The following is a 19,497-nucleotide window of genomic DNA, read 5'->3' on the forward strand; positions in this document are numbered from 1 at the left end:
AACAGCCAAGGCCAAGCAGATGCTTACAAAGGGAAAGGTGCTCTCACCTCCCCACCCCCCCACCCCCGCCCACCAGACATACACATCTGAAGAGGTGCTGCTGGGACAGAGGGATGGACAAAGCTGTCAAACTTACACCTTTTCTACTTCTTGTCCTAAGTCTTTGTCCCACTGTGTCCTAACCAGGTAGGGGAGTCAAGGAACAGAATGCAAGGGGACGAAGATCTAGGGAAGCAGGTGGGGGTAGAGCAGCCAGCCCCCTTGGGGTGGTCCACCCCTGTGCCTGAGCCGTAGGTTCTTGTCAAGGGGTCTGGTCTGAATCAGCCAGAGCTCAGGACTCTGACCAGGGGCCTGTCCCCTGGGGACTGGGGACTGAGGTCCATGCCATGACTGATATTCTCAGGGCTGGTTGACCTTGAGAGGCCCTACACACCAGAAGCTCATGATGCTCCCCGTGTGTAATTCCACATACAAACACAAACACCACCAAACCAAAACAAGAGGAAAGCAATCCGACAAAGGATACACAGAAAGCTCAAATTGGTGGCTTCTGCCTGGGAAAGAGACTAAGTGGCTGGGGGAGAGGGCTGGAAGGAACATTTACTTCTCCCTTATACCTGGGTTTTAAAAAAATATATTTTATTTATTTGTCAGAGAGAGTGAGCACAAGCAGGGGAGTGACAGAGGGATAGAGAGAAGCAGGCTCCCCGCTGAGCAGGGAGCCCGATGCAGGACTCAGTCCCAGGATCCTGGGATCATGACCTGAGCCAAAGGCAGACACTTAACTGACTGAGGCACCCGGGCGCCCCTATACCTGTTTTTTGAATTGAATTATAGTTGACACACAATGTTACATTAGTTTCAGGTGTGCAATGTAGTGATTCAACAAGTCCATGTGGCATGCTACACTCACCACAAACGTAGCTACCACCTGTCACCATCCAACATTAGTACAATTCCACTGATGAGGGGCGCCTGGGTGGCTCAGTCGTTAAGCGCCTGCCTTCAGCTCAGGCCATGATCTCAGGGTCCTCAGATCGAGCCCCGAAGTGGGCTCCCTGTCTCTCTCAAATGAATAAATAAAAAATCTTTAAAATATTTTTTTAAATACCACTGACTATCTTCCCTATGCAGTGCCTTTCATCCCCATGGTTCATTGACTCCATAACTGGAAGTCTGTACCGCCCACTTGCCTTCACTCATTTTGCCTCTCTCCCACCCGCCTCCCCTCTAGCGACCATCAGTTTATTCTCTGTGTTTATGGGTCTGTTTCTGATTTTTGTTTGTTCATTTGTTTTGTGTTTTAGATTCACATATAAGTGAAATCATACGTTGTCTTTCCCTGACTGACTTATTTCACTTAACATAGTACCCTCTAGATCCATTCCATATTGTCACAAATGGCAAGATATTATTCTTTTTATGGCTGAGTAATATTCCATTGTATGTATGTGTGTGTATATATATATGCCATATCTTCCTTATCCGTTCATCTGTCGATGGACACTTGGGTTGCTTCCCTAGCTTAGCTACTGTAAATAATGCTGCAATGAACATAGGGGTGCCTATATCTTTTTGAATTATTGTTTTCATTTTCTTGGGTAGATACCCAGTAGTGGAATTACTGGATCATATGGTATTCCTACTTTTAATTATTTGAGGAAGCTCCATACTGTTTTCCACAGTGTCTGGGCCAACTGACATTCCCACCACAGTGCACAAGTGTCCCTTTTCTTCACATCCTCACCAACACTTGTTATTTCTTGTCTTTCTGATTCTAGCCATCCTGACAAATGTGAGGTGGTATCTCAGTGTGGGTTTGATTTGCATTTCCCTGAGGATGAGTGATGTTGAGCATCTGTGTCTGTTGGCCATCTGGATGTCTTCTTTTCCCTATCCCTTTTTGGATGTTGTAGCATGGGTATGTATTACCTTTATAAAAATAAATAAATTGCTTGGGAGATGGCAATTTGTAGGAAACACCAACTGGGGTGCTGGGAATGTTCTACATCTTAATCTGGATGGTGTATACATTGGTGTATGTAATTAGGCCATATGCTTAAGATTCATGGTAAGCACTCATGGTAAGCATTCATGCACATTATGTATGCTATTACCTCAATAAAAAATAAGGAAAAATAATAACCAAGTGTTAAAGCTCAACTAAAGTCTGTTTCCTGTGATGACTACTTTATCACTTTTTCAAATATCAAACATCAATTCTCCCCCCCAAAAATGGGCTCTCCCCGTCCCCCTTCTCTCTGGTACCTGGAAAACTCGGTCTGTTTATTGTATGACCTAACGCTGACTACCCTTTCAGTCTTGGACTTTGAGCCCCACTGAAAGACCACAAATTCCCTCCCAGAGCTAGGGGCAGAAAGAGCGTCTGCATAGCCGGCTCCACCGTGGGGGGTCCACAGCCCATCGGGCCCACCTTCAGGAGTTCAAAGGCTAACACAACGCCTCACGCAGAGTACATGTCCAATAAACAAGCTCATCAATAACCATGCACAGGCATGATCACCTCCTGGTCCCTGCACTGACATGTTCAGCTTCCAGCCCTACACATACACACCCTGCTTGTCATATACAGATGAGCACACACATGCACACACAGACCCACTACACGCGCCTCATCGTCCACGTCCATCTACACACATCTCTGGCCCAGTGCAGATACCCACACATGGACACAGCATCCTGACCACATGTGACATTGTGGGTCCCGGCCTCCCTCTCCGCTGCTTTACTCTGTGCACCCTGTCCCTTGGTTCCTGTGTGCCCACAGCAGGGCCTCTGCCCAGGGGCACTCGACTCTTGGTCACCACATGGCTGGCTCTTCCTCAACAGCCCGCTCTCAGCACACGTCACCTCCTCAGGAAAGCCCTCCTGGACCCCTCCAGGTAGCAATGCCATTGGCACTCCCAGTCACGTGCTAGCTAGCACCTGACACTGTTTTCGTTTCTGCATAACACTTCTGAGAATCTAAAATTAGTCCTATTTATTGGATTCTCTGTGTCCTCTGTTGCCTCCCACTGGAATGAAGCTCCATGAGAGTAAGAACCGTGTCTGTCTTCTTCGCTACATTATTGCCAGCACCTTACAAAGTACCTGGCCCAAAGGGGACGCTCGCCATGCATCTGCTGCATGAATGATGCATGGGAGGGGGAAGTGAAGAGACACAGAGTGGAATGAACGCCAGATGTTGGGATGTTCCGTGCGAAGGGGGAGCTTTCCCAGGTTTGCCTTTCAAACATGTTATGTTTCTGAATGGGGGCTACCCAGGGGTTCGGGTAAGCAGGCGGCAGAAGCAGGGGACCAGAGAGTGAAGGGAGACAAGCAATGGAGAAAAGAAAGACACAGCTGTCACGGGGAAAGTGCTAGAGAAAAGGAGGAGGGGGCTGAGGAGTATAAATGAGACTGGAGTTCCTCACATCTTGAGGGAGGGACAGGAAGCAAACCCGGGGGCGGGGGGCAGTAGATGGCGCTCATGGTCGCACACCTGCAGCGCTGAGCATACACCCTGCCCCTCTCTCCCAAACTATCAGGAGCCTGTGGCACCCAGGTGGAGCCGGGGACTTACCCACGGGACAGCATCTCCCCAGAGGGACGGGGGGGTCACAGGCACAGGACCACAAGGAGTGCAGCTGTGCACAGCAGCCTGAACAGGTGAGGAGGAACGCTGGGAGCTCAGCGACTTCCTCCTTGGTGCAGCCCGCCAGGCCACTGGCACCACGGCAGCGAGGCCCTGGTCTAATGATCCCTGGAGAAGGGACAGGTGGGAGGGGCTGGCCTCAGGCTGCCATGGCCACCAGCCTCTCCCGCCAGCCCCACTGGGTAGTCCAGGGCCCGCCTGTCCTCGGCTCCTTCCCTTGGGAGGGGAGGAGCCACCTGGAGCTCCACCTGGAGCTGACAGAGCCGCTGGAGGGAGGGGGCGGGGTGGGGGCAAAGACCAGGAAGTAATCCTGGCCGAGGGAGCACCAGCCAATGGGGGACCTCCCAGCACACAGAAGCGAAGGGGCCTCTGAAAAAGCCCAGGAAGCCCCACTCCTCGGAGGAAGTGCCACCTGTGCAGGCCCGCCACCTCCTCTCCCCCCAGGGTATTGAGGGGCAAATCCATCCTACCACCCTGCCCCAGAGCAGGGTTGTAACCAGCAGGAACATAGGAAGGGTCTAGACGGCGAGCTGAAGTGGCCTGGAATGGCGGAAGGAATCTGGGGCCAGGAGGTGGGGGTTGTCAGGGTCATAAAAGACTGACGCTGAGGCTAAGACACAGGCACGTTTATTATCCTCCGGAACATTAAGGTCTTCTCTTCCTGGGCAGTGTCGCCCGGGAGGGCCGACCCTCAGGAGGCAGCCACACTGCCGCCAGAAGCAGGCCCGTGGGGAGGCAATGTCATGGGCGGCAGGAACAGCGCCTTCAGCTTCCCCGACAAGCTGGCAATCTCGGGATCCTGGGCTTCATAAGACTTGACCAAGCGGGCAAACTTCAGGACACCTGCAAGGGGAAGTGGAGCATCAAGCCACACCAGGGGACAGGTGTGCCCCAGACATCAGGAGGGGGCAGCTTGGGCATGAGTCACTGGCTGTTCCCCCTCTGGTCAGGTAGCTGCCTACAAAACAAGGCACAAGCAGGCCTCTGCCCTGTGTGGTTTGGATCAACCATTTCCTGGTCTATGCCAGGCACAACTTGGATGGGATGCAGTGAATGAAATATCCCAAAGCAGTGTGCTTCTCGTGATCAGGTGAACCATTTTGGCTATTTGCCATCATGGCAAAGTATGAACATACACAAGGTCCCAAGTCTATAACCAGAACACAGGAGAGCCATGGGCCAGCTGGGCTGATGGATTTGCACCCTTGGGGAACGCCATGATCTCATCAAGGAAACTGACCAGCCTGCCCTCCAACAGAGATTAGCTAAAACCCCCTGGAGGGGCGGCAGAAGCATACTGTCATGCAGACATCCCACTAGAAGCTATCAGAAGAGGGTTCGGTTCCAGCTCTGCTGTGACCTCAGGCACTCAGTTTACTGCTAGAGTCTGTTTCCTCATCTTAAAGTGGGGTAACAGTATAATTACTGGTAACTACAAAAAGCACTTAGGACTTCACCTGGCACAAGTTCAGAATAGACTCTTGGCTCTGACTGCCAATGCTGTTCGTCAGATTGTGGCTGCCTCCATGTGGCGAGACAAGGGAGGACGGCTTAGGGACCCAATGGGTCCAGCGCCCTCTCCCGGACCCGCGCCACCCCCGACCCCCGACCCCCGACCGACCCACCTTCTCCGTCGCAGCTGAAGCCATAGGCCTTGATAACCTCCTGCTGAATCTGCGTGGCCACAGGCAGCACGAATTGCAGCATCTTGCCCATGTCGTTGCACGCGTTGTCCCGAGCCTCGTCCATGCGCACGGCGTTCTCCGGGGCCGAGAACGCCTGGATTACCTCGGCCAGGACCACTGTGCGGCACACGCATCCCCGGGTAGGCGTCGGAGTATGGCCGGCGGGCGCAGCCGAGAACGCAGGGAAGAGGGCAGGGAATTAGTGGACTGAAGCCATAGTAACCCGATAAACTCGACCCAGATTCCCTCGCTCTAGGGGGCAAGGACCCCTCCTGGAGGAAAGAGAAAGATGGCACCCTGTGCCCCCATTTCCCGGCGGCGCAACCACACCCCTCGCTCTGTACCCTCCGCCCGCACCCCTCCTGCAGCAGGAAGCCCACCCGGTGGCTAGAATGCTGCTCACCCTTGGCTTGTTCGGCGCTCAGGGCCACCGGTTGGGCCGAGGCGGACGCCATAGGGTAACAAAAGCTGCACTTACAGCGAAGCCCAAGAAATGCTCAGGAAAAACGAGCTGCCTAATCCTAGGGTGCTCTCAAAACTGACGGGGGTGGAAGGGAAGCAGCATCAGCCGCAGCCGGAAGCCGAGAAAACCTCTCAGCGTAGTGCAACGCGGCAGAGCTGCCGAAATATCTCAGGAGGGGGAAAGCCACTCAGACGGACCACCCAACGTTCGAAAAATACTAATACAAAGAGAAACCATCATTATGGCTGACACACCTCTATTGTTAAAAACGAACTGTGGAGGGGGGGGGGTCTTCCGGTAAAAACCGGAAAACCTGCTAGACAAATTCTAAAAGAGCTGTAACACTACAGAAAGTTGCCTGGAGAGAACATGGGGTATCCATGAACGCCACTATTGGTGAGGGTGAGCTCAGACTGGCGTTTTCTAATTCCTATTGATGTATAACCAACGGGGGACACTATAACTTTCAGAAGGAAAAACAGGGGGAAAAGAAACTTATTTATAGCATCCATTTCTAGAGTTTGTGAACATTTGATTCCGAGCCTATGCAAATGACCTCGAGGCTGATTGGCTGAGACGGCCGGCCACGCCCCCTCCGGTTTTTGAGAACGAAGTGATTGGCGGCAATAAACGCCGAGAGCCAAGGCGGCTCTCGTGCTCTCCTAAAATGGCCTTGTGCCGGGTGTGCGCTCCAGCGTAACGCCCTCCAATTTCTCTTCTGTTCTAGATATTTGAAATGGTCGCCCACTCCCTCCTCAAACCATGGAGTACTTAGGACTCCTGAGTTCTAGTCGCTTTAACCCAATGAAACTATGCCCCTGCACCTCCGCTTCATAACCCTTTCTCAATCTATTCGACAGAAAGGATTCTGGACTCTGGGGGCTCCTAGCTGTGGGGCCAGTGGCAGAAAGGCCTCCAAAGCCTGGGTGGCTTCCTAGCCCTGACCCTGTCAGAGGCGTGCCCGTCCTCCCCCCACGCCGGCCTCCAGCGTCTGGACTTCCCCGCCTTGCGACGCAGGGAGGGACTAGCTCCGTAGTACCCCTCCAGCAGAGCCACGGCTCCAGGGCCCTGGGCCCTTCCGAGAGCTCCTCCGCAACTCTCCAGGTCCCTACACCCACTTGTGTCCGGTTCCACAGCTTTCTCTCCAGGCACCGCTGAGTAGTTCCCACCCCCCACCCCCAACTCCGCCCCCAGAGCCCGCAAAGAACCAGTCACAGCCATCTTCCTGGGGAGTCGTGAGGATGTTTTTGTTTGGTTTTGGTTGGGATGTTTTTTAAAGAGCGTCATATAGATATTTATATATATAAATTATTAATGTGGGGGAGGGGCAAGGGGCATACATCGCAGAAGGGGCGCGCGCACAGGGACTGGGGGTGGGGGCGGGGGCAGCACACGATGCTACGCAAAACAGCCACATCTAACAGATGAAATAATCACACCAACGGGGGTGGGGGAGGGGCGGTGGCCACCGGGGGTTGGGCATGGGGGAGGAAGAAAGCAGGGGGACAAGAAAAAGGGACCTGGTCCAAGATACTGTGCGCTTTCTGCCCCCACCCCACCCCACCCCCGCCACCTCCCCACCTCTGCATACCACAGGAGCCTTGGCCTTCCGTCTGTCCCTTCCTCCCTCCCTCTGCCCAGCTGCTGAAACCCTGCAAAGGAGCGGCACCCCTCCCTCCTCAGCTCTGGGTGGAGGGCTGGAAGGGAGGCCTCCGAGGTCCAGATGCGGGGGCCACGGTGCGCTCTTGATGGCAGGTTCTACAGCGGCTTGTCGCTTTCCTTCTTCAGGTGACTGGTGGAGAGGGGATGCAGAGCAGAGACATGAGACTGAGGTCAACCCTGACCTGGCCCCTGTCAGAGGGTGGGGGGGGATAGAGGAGAGGTCCCCCCCACACACACCAGGAGCCCAACGCCCAGCGGTCTCCTGCCCGCACCCCGCCCCCCCTGGCCTCGGGGGCCCTGTGCTACCTGTAGTAGTCCTCCTGGGCAGGCAGCGGCACACTGTGCAGGGGGTGATGCGCGTGCAGCCACTGTTGCTGTTCCAGGGCCAGGCGCTGCAGCTCGGCGGACTGTGCGTGCATGGCCTGCAGCTGGTGAGCTGCTGACATTGGGGCAGACAGGGAGGCTGGCAGGTCCCGGTAAGGAGCAGCTGTGGGCAGGAAGGGCAGGGGGCACATGACTGATGGGAGTGCTGAGTACTTACTCTGGGCCAGGGGACAGCCAGCCACCTCACATTTGGAGGAAACTAAGACTAAAACACTTCGGGAAAAGCCAGTCCTGCAAGTTGCCAGCAGTGGAGAGGATTCAAACCTCCGCCTGGCACTAAACCTGTGCCTCTCTTGTGCAGGGCCTCGGCCCTCCTTCTCCTATTCCCAGCTCCTCTGGGTACTCCTCATCCGCGCCCCCCAAGCCCAAATAGGTCAATCCCACCACCCAAACTCCTCTTTCCTGCCCTTCTCTCATGAGACCCTCCCCACCCCCACCTCTAGCCTTACCAAAGAGCTGGTGACGAAGAACTTCGTTCTCGTGCAGAGGGTGAGGAAGAAGGGGGTTGGGGAGGGTCCCAGCTGGGTAGGGGATCCGGGTAAGGTGAGACCCTGAGGCCAGGGGGTCAATGAGAGGGTGCACCGAGGCAGAGGCTAGAGGGTAGAGAAGAGGAAGGTGTCACCAAAAGGCACGTTTGGAGAAAAACATGCATTTGGGTGAAGGGATCCAAGCCTGGGAAGGGGTGGACAATCAATCTAATGCAGGGAGACCCAGTGAGGAACAAGGAGGCGCAAAGGAAGAACTAGGGGCCTGGTGGGTGGCCAGAACAACAAGACCTTACTGGAGTAGGGACAAATGGATGACAGAGAACAGGAGATTACAGTTTGTCAAAGGGGTCTGAGGGAAAGGAAAGAGAGACATGGGCTGCTTAGAGGAGAAAGAGCAGGCTAGAAAGTTTAGGAAGTAAGCCAGGAAGAGGGAGAGGAGGTTAAGAAAGGGAAAGCACAAGGAAGCCTGGAATGACCATGACTGTTAAGGCTAGATCAGGCAGTGTTCTAGACAATAATATGGCAAAAGGATAGTAAATAAAGCTCATTTGCACCTAAGATACCCCCAGCCAAAGCTATAGGGCTCTTTCTGGAAGGCCACAGATCTAGAGATGGGGAAGAACACGAAACACCTCCAACTGGGAGGAGAGAAGATGGCAAGAAACTGTAACAGAGTTGAATCCAAAGGAGCAAGGAAACAGGTAAGTGAAGGGGGGTGGGGGGCACAGTCTGAGGGCAGAAAGGTAGCGTTCCCTCAAAGGTTTCCTCTAACACGAGTGGACTGCTAGACTCTGAAGAGGGGTGGGGGGTGGGTTATTACAGTCCCTGTGGCAAGGCTGGGGCATGAGGAGATGGGGATGACAGGGAGGCAAAGATCAGGGGAGCAATCCCCAGAGACAGGCTCATGCCAGACTAGAGGAGGAAGTCTTGGCCTGAGGAACAAAAGAGCCCAATCACTTGCCAGGGGTCAAGGTGGCCCCCAGGGACCAAGACAAAGAAGTAGGAGTCTCACCTGCATGGATGGCATCCTGCTGGTGGAGATGCAGGTGGGAGTGGATGTGGGAGTGCTGGTGGTGATGGGGGGTCACATTGAGCATCTGCAGCCGGGCCAGCGGGTCATTGCCCAGGGCTGCCACCCTTTCTGCATGCTGCCTCTCAGCTGCCAGTCGCTCCGCGTAGGACATATCAGGCCGCAGGGCTGGCCCAGCTGCCAGCGCTAGACGTTCTCTCTCCAGGGGCCCCAGACTCGGATGAAAGGGAAAAGGGTGCAGGCCAGGTGGGCCAGGCTGCAGAGCCAGGCCCCCATGTCGCGGGAAGGGATCCAGGCCCGGCCCAGGGACCCCGTGTAGGGGTTCCAGCTCACTGGGCTTCACCTCAAAGCCAGGCTTGAGGCGGTCACGGAGGTCTCGTTCACGGGCTTCCCGCTCCCTCTCCCGGGCTGCTGGGTCACTGCTGTACAAGGCCGGGACATTGTAACCCAGGAGCCCCGGGTCCACTGCCCCTAGGGGCACGTAGAACGGGTGGTTGCGATTGCCAGGAGACATGACGTGGGGCCGGGCATATTCACTGAGCGTGCGCAGGGCCGGAGTGTCAGGACCCAGGTAGGGGGGCACTGTAGCCACAGCGCTGCCCGGCTCAAATGGAGGGCGATGGGGCACCGGGCCAAGAGATGGGCACTCCACCGGCGCCCGGCCCTCCTGAGCCAACTTCTGTGGGATACAGGGAGAAACAGAGTCAAAAGGGCAGGTCTGGAAAAAGACGGCTGGTCCAGAGCTGCTCATTTGTCTCACCAGCTGAAGGCCAAAATGCCTCATCTTACTCGAATTTCCCTAACCCTTTCTCCTGGATGTTGGCTCTCCCTACCATCCATAGGCACTCGGATCTGAATTTGCCTTCCCCCAACCCAAGAATGCAAGGATTTCTCCCGCTGGAATCCTTCCGTCTCGATTTCCCGGGCTGCCGTGCTTCCTCCTCTCCGATAGGGGGCGCAATGACACCCACCCCACCAACCCCCACCCCCACCCCCCCGCCGCCCCGGCCCTCCCTGCGCGGCGCAGAGGGCCAGACAGGCGGGTGGGTGGCGCATGTGGTGACGCACTCACCACGCTGCGTTCCAGCTCGCGCTCCTTCTCGCGTTCCCGCTCCTTCTCGCGTTCCCGCTCGCGCTCGCGCTCCTTCTCTTCGCGCGCGCGCTGCTCGGCCTCGCGCCGCACCTTCTCCACCAGGTCGGCCCGCTTCTTGGCCAACTTGGAGCCCTCCAGCGGCACGAAGTACAGGTCGCTGCGCGCGCACGAGTTAAAGCCGCGGTCCAGGTGTTTGTTGAACCTGCCGGGCGCGAGGGCGGCGCGCGCTTAGCCCCTGCGAGCTGCCGGAGCGCCCCGCGGTGACCCTGCCCCCAGACCCGCCTGCGCAGACTGTGAGGGCGAGGCGAGGTTCTGGAGTACTTCAAAAAGCACCACGAGAACGCAAGGTTCCCTCTTGCGCCTGCACCGGTCTCTCCGTTACCCCCTCCGTCGTTCCCCATTCCAGGCCCAACCGCACCCCGCCCAGGGCGGCTCACCTGGCTGACTGGCTGGCATGGCTGGGCACGTCTACCACCTTGGGAGGGGGCGAGGGGCTACGGGCCGGGGGCACTGGGCTCTCGGGGGTCTCATACTCTTCAGCTGGCTCTTGCTTGATCTGCGTGGCGTTCAGGGGCGGCCCTGAGGCGGGGGCTGCAGGCGGTGGTGGCAGGGATGACAGGCCTGAGGGCCCGGCAGGTGGCAGGGGCCCTGGCCCCACAGTGGGCGAGCCCGGCTTGAAGGTCCCTGGGCCCGCGGGCGGCGAGGCGCCTCGGTAGCCGGGTGGGGTCCCTGTTCGGAAGGAGGGAGGCGACCCCGGCTTGTATCCCGGTGGGGTGGCTGTCTTGTAGGCCCCTGGGGACGGGGCTCTCTTTCCATACGGCGGGGGCCCAGGTGGGGAAGCTGTTTTGTAGCCTGCTGGCGAGGAAGCCACTGTGGCAATGACCGTGGAAAGCGTAGCCGAGGAAGTGGTGACCGGAGGCACCGGTGGGAACGGGTAGGGCGCTCCTTGGGGGCCCTGGGAAGGGGAGGGGTGTGAACATGGGTAGGATCCTTGAGAGGAAGAAGAGGAAGAAGAGTTGGAAGAGGAGGAAGAGGCAGGAGGGCCGCTGGAGCCTGCTTGGCTGTAGGACACCTGGCTGTGAGGTGGGGGCAGGTGTGCTGGCCCTGGCGGGTAGGGCCTCAGAGACCCCAGAGAGGGAGACATGGCGTAAGGATGGGCATGGTGGGAGCTACTGCTCTCCAGGGGGTGGGGATATGCTCCAGGTGGAGGGGGCCCAGAGCTCCCATGATGCTGCTGCTGCTGGTGGTGATGGTGATGTGTCGGCGCTGGTGGGTGGCCTGTGGACTGGCCTCCAGTAGGAGGGAAGGGGCCTGGGTGGGCATTGCTGTTGGCTAAGAGACGGCCATAGGGCGGAGGTGGTGGGGGTCCCTGGCTCCACACAGCCTGGGATGGAAGGGAAGGCTGAGTATACTTGGGCGGTTGATTGGAGACAGACAGGCTTGTCGGGGGAGGGAAGGAGTGGGGATAACTAGGCAGTGCCTGGGAAGCTGGGTACTGGGAGGCAGAGGCAGAGGCAGAAGAACTGGAAGAGGAGGCTGCTGCAGAGCTACCAGCAGAGGACGAATACGGATACCTCATTGGAGGGGCTGGGGCAGAAGAGGAGGAAGCTGGTGGCAGAGGATGGGGTGAGGGAGCAAGAGTGGGGCCCTTCTCTGGGCCAGGAGGAAGTCCACCCATACCCTGCCCCATGGCATGGGGAGACGGCAGATGCCCAGGTAGTGGCTGGGCCCCCAGGCCAGGAGGAGAGGCTGAGGCATTGTTAAGGGGTCTCAGAGCAGGTGGGGGAGGCAGGTTTGGTGTCACATGGGGGAAGGTGGCTGGTGGTGGAGCAGAGGGTAGGTTTCCACCACCCACTGGAGTGTTAGGTGGCTTTGTTGGGGGAGCACCACCAGCCCCAGAGCTTGATATTGAAATGGGGGTGGTGGGTGGGGGATGCTGTTTACCCCCAGTAGGGGCCCCTACTGAAGAGGCAGCCCCTCCCCCCTTGGGACCCATTGGGGGTCCAGACAAAACTCCTCCACCAGTGCCCCCAGGGTAGAGCTGTGGATGAGCGGGAGGGGCCCCAGGAGGAGCCTGGAACATTCGAGATGGGGGGGGCTCCATGGGAGCATGATATCCAGTGGGTGTCACAGAAGGGTGGGGTTCAAAGCCAGGCTCTGGCTGTCGGGGGGTGCTGTCTGGCGGTGGAGGGGAGGGAGGAAAGAGTGGAGGTGGGTGGTAGGGGCGGGCTGGGCCCTGGGACAGGCCGGAAGATGAGTCGGAGTCATTCTCCACGCTTCCAGGGCTGTAGATGCTGGGAGACGTGCTTCGGTTATCCTGGTCAATATCCCTAGGGTCACTGCTGCCATCATCATTGAGGCTCCGCCCATCTAAACTATCCAGATCGGAGGGAGACTGTGGCCGAGGGAGCTCCTGCTGCAGAAAAAGGAGGACCATTTTTTTCTCTTTTCTTTTTCCTTGCTTCCCCTACATTTGGGGCCTCCCTTGCACAAAATCCTTTTCCCCTCCCGCACACCACTGTACCATGTGATGAATACTCTTGCTCAAGCCCACCTCCCTGCCATGTCGGGGTTCCCCCTCTCTCCCCACATTCTCAGCGGCTCCCCAGCAGCCAGTCTTGTTTCCCTCCCTGGAAAACTCCATTCCTTCCTCAAGTGTTCATCTCAAGCACCTTCTCCCCATCCACAGCTAAACCCAAATCCCTGTCTTCCACCAGCTCACATCCACCCCTCCCATCTCCTTTTACCCCATTAACTACATGTGCCAGAAACCCTTGGTTCTTAAAAAGACCACTCCTGCATTCTCCTTATGATTTATTTGTTCCTTCCACTAAGACCTCTCACCTTTAACCTCCTCCCCAGCCCCTTCATGAAAACCAGGATGTGGAAAAGGAGAGGCTTAGAATCCCCCACATTCCCAGTCCCCTCTGGCCCTGTGTGGTCATCTAGTGGTCTGGCTACAGCCCTAAAGATCTGACATATTATAGACAGGACTCCTTTAATAAGCACCAGGATATGACTTTTCACTCATATCCCAGGCGAGATTAAAGTAGGAATTGTGAATGAAAGGAAGTTTTTGGGTAAGAGTGGTCAGAAAATGGGTCAGGACAGCTGCTAGGGTCTCCCACCTCAGTTTTGGTCTTTTTTGGTGCATTGGCCTCCTCACTTTCACTCTCTGAGATCTCCTCACTCCGGCCCTGCTTGCTGACCTTTGGGGTGGAGGCTTCCTCTACGCGGGCCTTCTGTTAGAGAGAAAAGAGAAAATTCCTGTCTTCTACTTCCCAAGCCTCCACTGTTACCCTCCGCCAGACAGGAAGTTCCCCCACAACACACAGACATACACCCTCAGCCCCAGTGCCTGGGCATCCTGTGGGAGGACTTGAGGACAGAATACCTTGGCCGTCTGCCTAGACTTCTCGGCTTTGCCATCACTGCTGGATGTGCTGACCCCTCCAGGGGAGGCCCGGCCCCTCGATCTCAGTTCTTCCCGGGGCCCAGGGGCCTCTTTCTTCCGTCCACTCCTCATTGACATCTGAGGGAGAAGGAAGGAAGCAGGTAGTATAAGGGGTTTTTTTTTCACACAGCACCTAACCTTATGGTGTGCCTTATTTCTGTTCTTCCTCTCCAGGCCCTCACCCCTAGTTTCTCTGCCCCTCATCTTTCATGTTTCTCATCTCAGCTATTACTCACTGAGTCTTTATTCTGTCGTGTCTTCATTCTTCAGGCTGTGGAGACCCCATTCTCCTCTGCCTGGGCAGCTGAATACAGAAACTTCTCTGCTTCACCCCAAGTTCCCCACAGCTGTGGTCTGGGAAGCAGGAAGCAGGATCTCCAAGTTTCCAGTGCAGGCACCTGGAACTTGCAGAATCTGTTTTCAGTGAAGCCTGTTAGGAAAGACCATCAGAGTCTCCAAATGGGGGAATAGCGTCTGAAGGGGATACCACTGTGCTTATCCAGGGGTTAAGTAAGCGGTCCAGCCCTAGGCCTTTGGGCCAAGAAGCACGAGCTGCATAAGACATTGCTGGCTGGCCCCACGGGCTGCCCCCGCTATCTATAGGTGAAGGAGCCTCTGCTTGCAACATCATCTCTTTCATCTCTGGAGAAGGCAGAAAATTCAGATGTACCTATGAGCTCACATTATTTACCCTTCACAATACCTAGGAAATACCTGTGTGTCCACGAGTTCCACCAGAGCCTTACCAGGGAGCATAAAGAAATGTAGCTGAGGTATTAAGTAATTTATTGAGTGTGGTCTTAGGTCAAGCCCTTACATCCAATTTCATTGAATACTTACAACCAACCCTGCAGAGTAGGTATGTATTCTTATTTCCATTATATAGGTGGGGAAACTGAGGCTCAAAGATTGAGATTGTGACTTGCCCAACTTCGTGTGATGAATACACAGTGACCACACCAGAATCAAACCCACGTCTCCCTGACTTCAAAGCCCATGCTATTTCTTCTAGACTTTGCTACAGTCTCATCAGAAGCTGGTGGGGAGAATTCTCAGAAGGCCTAGATCAGTCCGAGATAGGAAAAGAATCTTTTCACATCAGAGTAGGTGGGAGAAGAACGTCCCATGCTGTAACACAAATGCACACAATCCTACCAATCCCAAGCCCAAACCTGGGTAGCCCCCAAGTGCAGAACTTCATTTTTGAGAGCCCCATAGAGGCCCCCTCTCCAGTGCCTGGGTTCCCTAAGGCTAGAAAGTCAGGACTTTCACTTTGAAAGTCAGGACTTTCACTTTACCAACCAAATCAGTGAGTATCAGTGAGCACATAACACAAAGTTACACATTTCTGAGCCCTCACTTGGCTTAGACAGAGACACGCACCTCAGGGCCTGTCTATATCTGTATCTATATCCATAGTCAGCTATTTTCATTTGCACTGGTTTGTATTTCTTGCTAAGTGTCACGTCTCTCCAGATTACTGACCATGAGATCTTCTGCAAGCAAAAACGGTATCTTCCCACTGTTTTCTTCCTTTCTGTATCTCCCACTGATGTCACGTATATATGCGTGCTCTGTTCTGTCCTTGTCATTGACCTGTAAGCCCACTCACTTCAGTAGGTCTTTTTGAATAAAATGCTGCTGGCTTTGGTGGGAACAGGGTAAACTTAGCCACCTATTCTGAGGTAGGAGGCCTGGCTACGTAAATGGCATTTCCACAGTCGACAGCATGTTTTTCCCAAAGAATACAGAGTAATTATTTCTCACTCATCTCCACTGAACCCTACTGAGACAGGTGGTGAAGAGTGAACCTGACCTTTCCAGGAAACTTAAATAATAATTTACTTAGAGTCACAAAGAGCTGAGACACAGCTCCAGGTCTTCTGAACTTAGAACCAATGCTCTGCAGCAAATCAGCCATTTTTCTTCAACCTCAACTATTACATTTTGGAATTGTTGTGTAGATGGGTTTTAAAACATTGTCAACCCTCCCCAACTCCAAAGAACAAAATCCAATATAACAGAAGGGGAAAACAATCTCAACGAAAGCACAGCAAAGATGACTATTTGTGACTGGCGTGTCTTTGCCAGCCCCTGTAGAGAAGAGTGCCCATGTCTCATCCCAATCTCAGAATCCGTCCACCAAGTCAGTTAGAGTGAGGAGATCCAAAAGGTCAGAGAAATGCATGAATGGAACTGAAAAACACAGCAATCAGTATGCCCCTCTCCCTCCCCCTCCCGCAACTGTTTTAAACAGCTGAAATCTGATAAAATTATCAGTGAGTAGCTTTGAAGGAGAAAAGCAGTCATAAAAGCATAGGTAATCCTGGGAGAAAGGAGTGGCAAGGGGGAGAGGAGTTAGGGTTGGGCTGTACATACGTTTCTGAACTCGGAGCATGTTTTAGCATCAACAAGGTGAGCTATGCTCCATCTTGCCCTAATAGCCAGTCATTGCAACTAATACTGCTAGAGCACCTACTGTGTATCTGGCAACACACTAAGCACATACCCCTTCACAGCCTTACTGCAAAAGAAAAAGGACAAAAGACCAGAATGGGGCGATGCAAAAGTGAAAAACAGGGAAAGAGTCTCTAAGAACAGGAAAAGAAGGGAGAAATATGAGAAGGACGTCAGAGGGAATACACAATCGAGGCACAAGGCTTTCTGGGAAAGGCTTGCAGGGTGAATTTCAGGATCGCGGCCCAGCCCCCATCGTCATTCCAGACCTGCCAGACTAACCAACCAGTCCAAAGTGACTCCTAGATAACAATGCAGCCCAGACCAGCAGATAACAATGCACCAGTCTAAGCCTTCTGAGAATCGCGGGTTGTCAGAGGAGCCTCAGAAATCATCTTATCTATAACCCCTTCATCTTACAATGAAGCCGAGACTCAAAGAGAAGTGACTGGCCCAAGGCCACAATTAGAGGTACAGCCAGGACTAGACCCAGGTATCCTGGCTTCTGTTCCAGAGTATTTCCACAGCCTTCTCCCCTGGGCCGCCCTCACGAGGAATGGGCTTGTTGGAGAGCCCAGCTACTCCCACAAGGTCAGGGAAATAGAAGGTCGAAGGTTAGCTGAGGGAAGGGGTCACTGTCGCTATAGTCTGGGAAAGAGGGAAAGGGAGACTCAGGAAGGGAGACTCAAGCTTAAGAAAATGGAAGAATATCAGTGCAAAGAAGCAAAAGGACTACCATATACAAAAAGTTCCTAATAATAAGGGAGGTAGAGGCCAGAAAGAACTGCCAAAAGATGGTGTGACCTGAACAGGAACATTTCCATGCTCTCTCAGGCCTAGGGGGAGAAACTTGGAGCAACATCTATGACCTGCAAATAACATGTCTACCTGTTCCAACAGACTGCTGGATGGAAGGCGGGTGGAACCCCTGGGGAACCTCCTATCCGCCAGCAGCACCAGAAACACCTTTCAGAACCCAGCCAAGAGTCCCAAGGACATAGCCAAAGGCTGAGGTCCAATCAAGATTCTGAACCCCCACCTATAGGACATCCCACTGGATCATTGCTATGGCAACAAAATGGTAGAACCTGCCCCTCAAGAGTCTATCCCAGGAGTCCATCTGCCAGCCACTCCCCCTCCAGTTGCCAAAGCAACTCCTACCCTCCTCCAGCACTCTCAGGGAAGGGAGCTTGAGAGTACCTACCCCCGTGGAAATAAGCCCATGCACAAAGGGAAATCTTTGAGCCCAAAACAGAAATGAAGATATAACACCCCCTCCACAGAAACCGCAGCTAGAGGGGCAGCAGGGTGCTCTAGGGATTTGAGGGAGGAGGTCACAACTTGCCTGGAGTGCCTATACGATCTTCCAATTCTCTCCTCCTCTTCCACCCTCCCAGAAGCCCTTTCTCCCTAACTCTCCCTTCAATGTTCCCATCTTCCTCCTCAGTAGTTTTAGGGAGACCACACTCTTCGGCCCCAGTGTGCCCCTCTCCAAGAAGTAACTATGGCTGGGATTGAAAAAACAAGGTCAGAGGTGGCCTGAAGTAGGCGAAAGACAATCCAGTCACAAAGGCAGCCACTTCCCACTTCCACCCTGTAACACCTCTGGTTCTTCTTCTCAAAGGTGGATCTCTCCTTGGCCTTTTAGAGCCTCCCTTTCCCCAGGTTCCATTCTCACTCATCAGCCTACAATCCCTCTCCTTCCACCTACCACACCCCTTCCCCATTTCCCACTTCCCTTCGAAACCTCGCACCCCCGACCCCGAGTTCTGAAACCCGGGCTCTGGGCCTTTTCCTGGAGCCCTAATGCCCCACCTCGCTGCCATATCTCCATTCCTTTTTTGCCTTCGCCCGAAGCCCCCTCGCGAGCAGCCCCCCTTTTCTTCTGCCAGCCCTCCACCTCGGGGCTCCGCTTTTGGTCCCGGGGTCCTGGCTACCCTCTTGCCCCATCAGCCCTCCTTCTGAGACCCTCCCACCTCCCTCCACCTTCCCGATCCTCCGGGTGCCCTGGCCCCCATCCCTCCTCCGGGGCCGGCCCCACCCCCGGAACCCCCCACCCCCAGCCTCAGGCCGGGGCAGAGCCCGCAGTGGGGGTACCGGATCGGGAAAATAACAAATGGAGGCGGCGGCGGCGGGAGGGGGAACTGGGAGGGGTGGGGGTGGGGAGCCGCGGGGCCAGAACCCGGGCGGGCCCGAGGCCCCGGGCGGCAGCAGATCTTACCTGGTCCTAGCTCGGGACGGCTGGCTGGCTCCGAGCGGGATTCGGGGCTCCGGAGCCTCCGGGGGGCGGCGGCGGCCGCTCCCCCGCCCCCCTCTCCTCTTCCCGGCTTCAGTCGCCGCCGCGACGGCGGCGGCGGCGGCCCCGACCCCCCCGGAGGGCGGCCCCCATCCCCCCTCTTTTCCCCCCAACCTGGCCCCGATCGCCCGCCTGCCCCCGGAGCAGATCCCGATCCCCGCTCGCGTTCAGCCCCTCCCCAGGCCCGCCACCTCCCCCCGGCCGCCGGGAATGCCCGGGCCGCGCCGCCCGCCCCCGCCGCGCCGCTCGCCCCCGCGGCCCGGCCGGCCCTCCGCGCGGCTCTGACCCGCCGGCTCCCGCCCGCCGCCCGCCGCCCGCGCCCGCCCCGCGCAGCCCGCACTCGCGCGATCCCCGGCCCCCTAGGCGGCCTCCGCCCGCGGCCCCCGCCCCTTCCCGGGCGGTCGTCCCCCCTCGCCCCCTCCTAGCCCTCTTGGAGGCCAGCGGTTCCCCCCTAAATGGGTCCCGGCCCGAGGCCCCGGCCCGACGCCGGGCTGCGGGCGGGCTGGGCGGCGCGTCCGGCGACTCGCACAGGAAAGCGGACGGCGAAGGGAGGGAGCTTGGGAGAGGGGGATGGGAGAAGGGAGGAAGAGGGAGAAGGAGGGAGCGCGGAGGAACGGAGGAGAGAGGGGCCAGGAGGGAGACGCGAGGGAGGGAGCGCGAGGCAAGCTGCGAGGGGGGAGAGAGGGGGATCCGGAGAGGGGGAGGCGCTGTGCGAGTTGGCCGAGGCCGGCCGAGGGGGCTGGGGCGCGGGGAGGGGTTCGCCGAGGCGGAATGTGGGGAACCGGAGAGGGCTAGGTAGGAGGGGCTGCCGGTTGTAAGGGCAGAGAAGG

The 19,497-nt window shown here is 56.1% G+C and overlaps 2 protein-coding genes and 1 non-coding gene across 7 annotated transcripts; all 3 read right to left on the reverse strand.

Annotated features, from left to right (window-relative positions):
- Positions 1 to 4,266: 4,266 nt before the first annotated feature.
- Positions 4,267 to 7,533, reverse strand: CUNH12orf57 (chromosome unknown C12orf57 homolog). Of its 4 annotated transcripts, none has more exons than XM_064591635.1 (3): positions 7,395 to 7,533; positions 5,281 to 5,457; positions 4,267 to 4,498 (listed from the first exon to the last, which is right to left on the reverse strand). In XM_064591635.1, the coding sequence occupies exons 2-3, from the start codon at positions 5,402 to 5,404 to the stop codon at positions 4,347 to 4,349; spliced, it is 276 nt and encodes a 91-aa protein (XP_064447705.1). In that variant the 5' UTR covers positions 5,405 to 5,457; positions 7,395 to 7,533; the 3' UTR covers positions 4,267 to 4,346. The 4 variants fall into 4 exon arrangements, with proteins under 4 accessions (XP_064447705.1, XP_045729891.1, XP_045729889.1 ...); XM_045873935.2 differs by lacking the exon at positions 7,395 to 7,533 and adding an exon at positions 6,058 to 6,890; XM_045873933.2 differs by lacking the exon at positions 7,395 to 7,533 and adding an exon at positions 5,744 to 6,890.
- LOC123845119 (U7 small nuclear RNA) lies at positions 6,089 to 6,150 on the reverse strand. The gene has a single exon (XR_006790956.1). It is a non-coding gene; the product is annotated as a U7 small nuclear RNA (small nuclear RNA).
- On the reverse strand, positions 7,030 to 18,757 carry ATN1 (atrophin 1). Of its 2 annotated transcripts, none has more exons than XM_045873939.3 (10): positions 18,593 to 18,757; positions 14,151 to 14,344; positions 13,855 to 13,992; positions 13,589 to 13,702; positions 10,898 to 12,873; positions 10,440 to 10,662; positions 9,350 to 10,046; positions 8,299 to 8,442; positions 7,772 to 7,952; positions 7,030 to 7,595 (listed from the first exon to the last, which is right to left on the reverse strand). In XM_045873939.3, the coding sequence occupies exons 2-10, from the start codon at positions 14,175 to 14,177 to the stop codon at positions 7,562 to 7,564; spliced, it is 3,534 nt and encodes a 1,177-aa protein (XP_045729895.1). In that variant the 5' UTR covers positions 14,178 to 14,344; positions 18,593 to 18,757; the 3' UTR covers positions 7,030 to 7,561. The 2 variants fall into 2 exon arrangements, with proteins under 2 accessions (XP_045729895.1, XP_045729894.1); XM_045873938.3 differs by having other exon boundaries at positions 10,898 to 12,876; positions 18,593 to 18,756.
- Positions 18,758 to 19,497: the final 740 nt, after the last annotated feature.

Source organism: Mirounga angustirostris, unplaced genomic scaffold (genome assembly GCF_029215605.1).
Source record: "Mirounga angustirostris isolate CCGP_5_RB_7025 unplaced genomic scaffold, mMirAng1.0.hap1 SCAF_5, whole genome shotgun sequence".
NCBI classification, from domain to species: domain Eukaryota; kingdom Metazoa; phylum Chordata; class Mammalia; order Carnivora; family Phocidae; genus Mirounga; species Mirounga angustirostris.

Excerpts from the sequence above, each read along its gene's own strand:
- CUNH12orf57 (XM_045873933.2), bottom strand. The coding sequence starts at position 5,795 with ATGGCGTCCGCCTCGGCCCAACCGGTGGCCCTGAGCGCCGAACAAGCC. Across the intron at positions 5,458-5,743 it reads GAGCGCCGAACAAGCCAAGG|TGGTCCTGGCCGAGGTAATC; the intron begins GTGAGCAGCATT and ends TGTGCCGCACAG. Across the intron at positions 4,499-5,280 it reads CTTCAGCTGCGACGGAGAAG|GTGTCCTGAAGTTTGCCCGC; the intron begins GTGGGTCGGTCG and ends TTCCCCTTGCAG.
- ATN1 (XM_045873938.3), bottom strand. The coding sequence starts at position 14,177 with ATGAAGACACGACAGAATAAAGACTCA. Across the intron at positions 12,877-13,588 it reads CAAAAAAGACCAAAACTGAG|CAGGAGCTCCCTCGGCCACA; the intron begins GTGGGAGACCCT and ends CTTTTTCTGCAG. Across the intron at positions 8,443-9,349 it reads GCAGGATGCCATCCATGCAG|CCTCTGCCTCGGTGCACCCT; the intron begins GTGAGACTCCTA and ends TCTACCCTCTAG.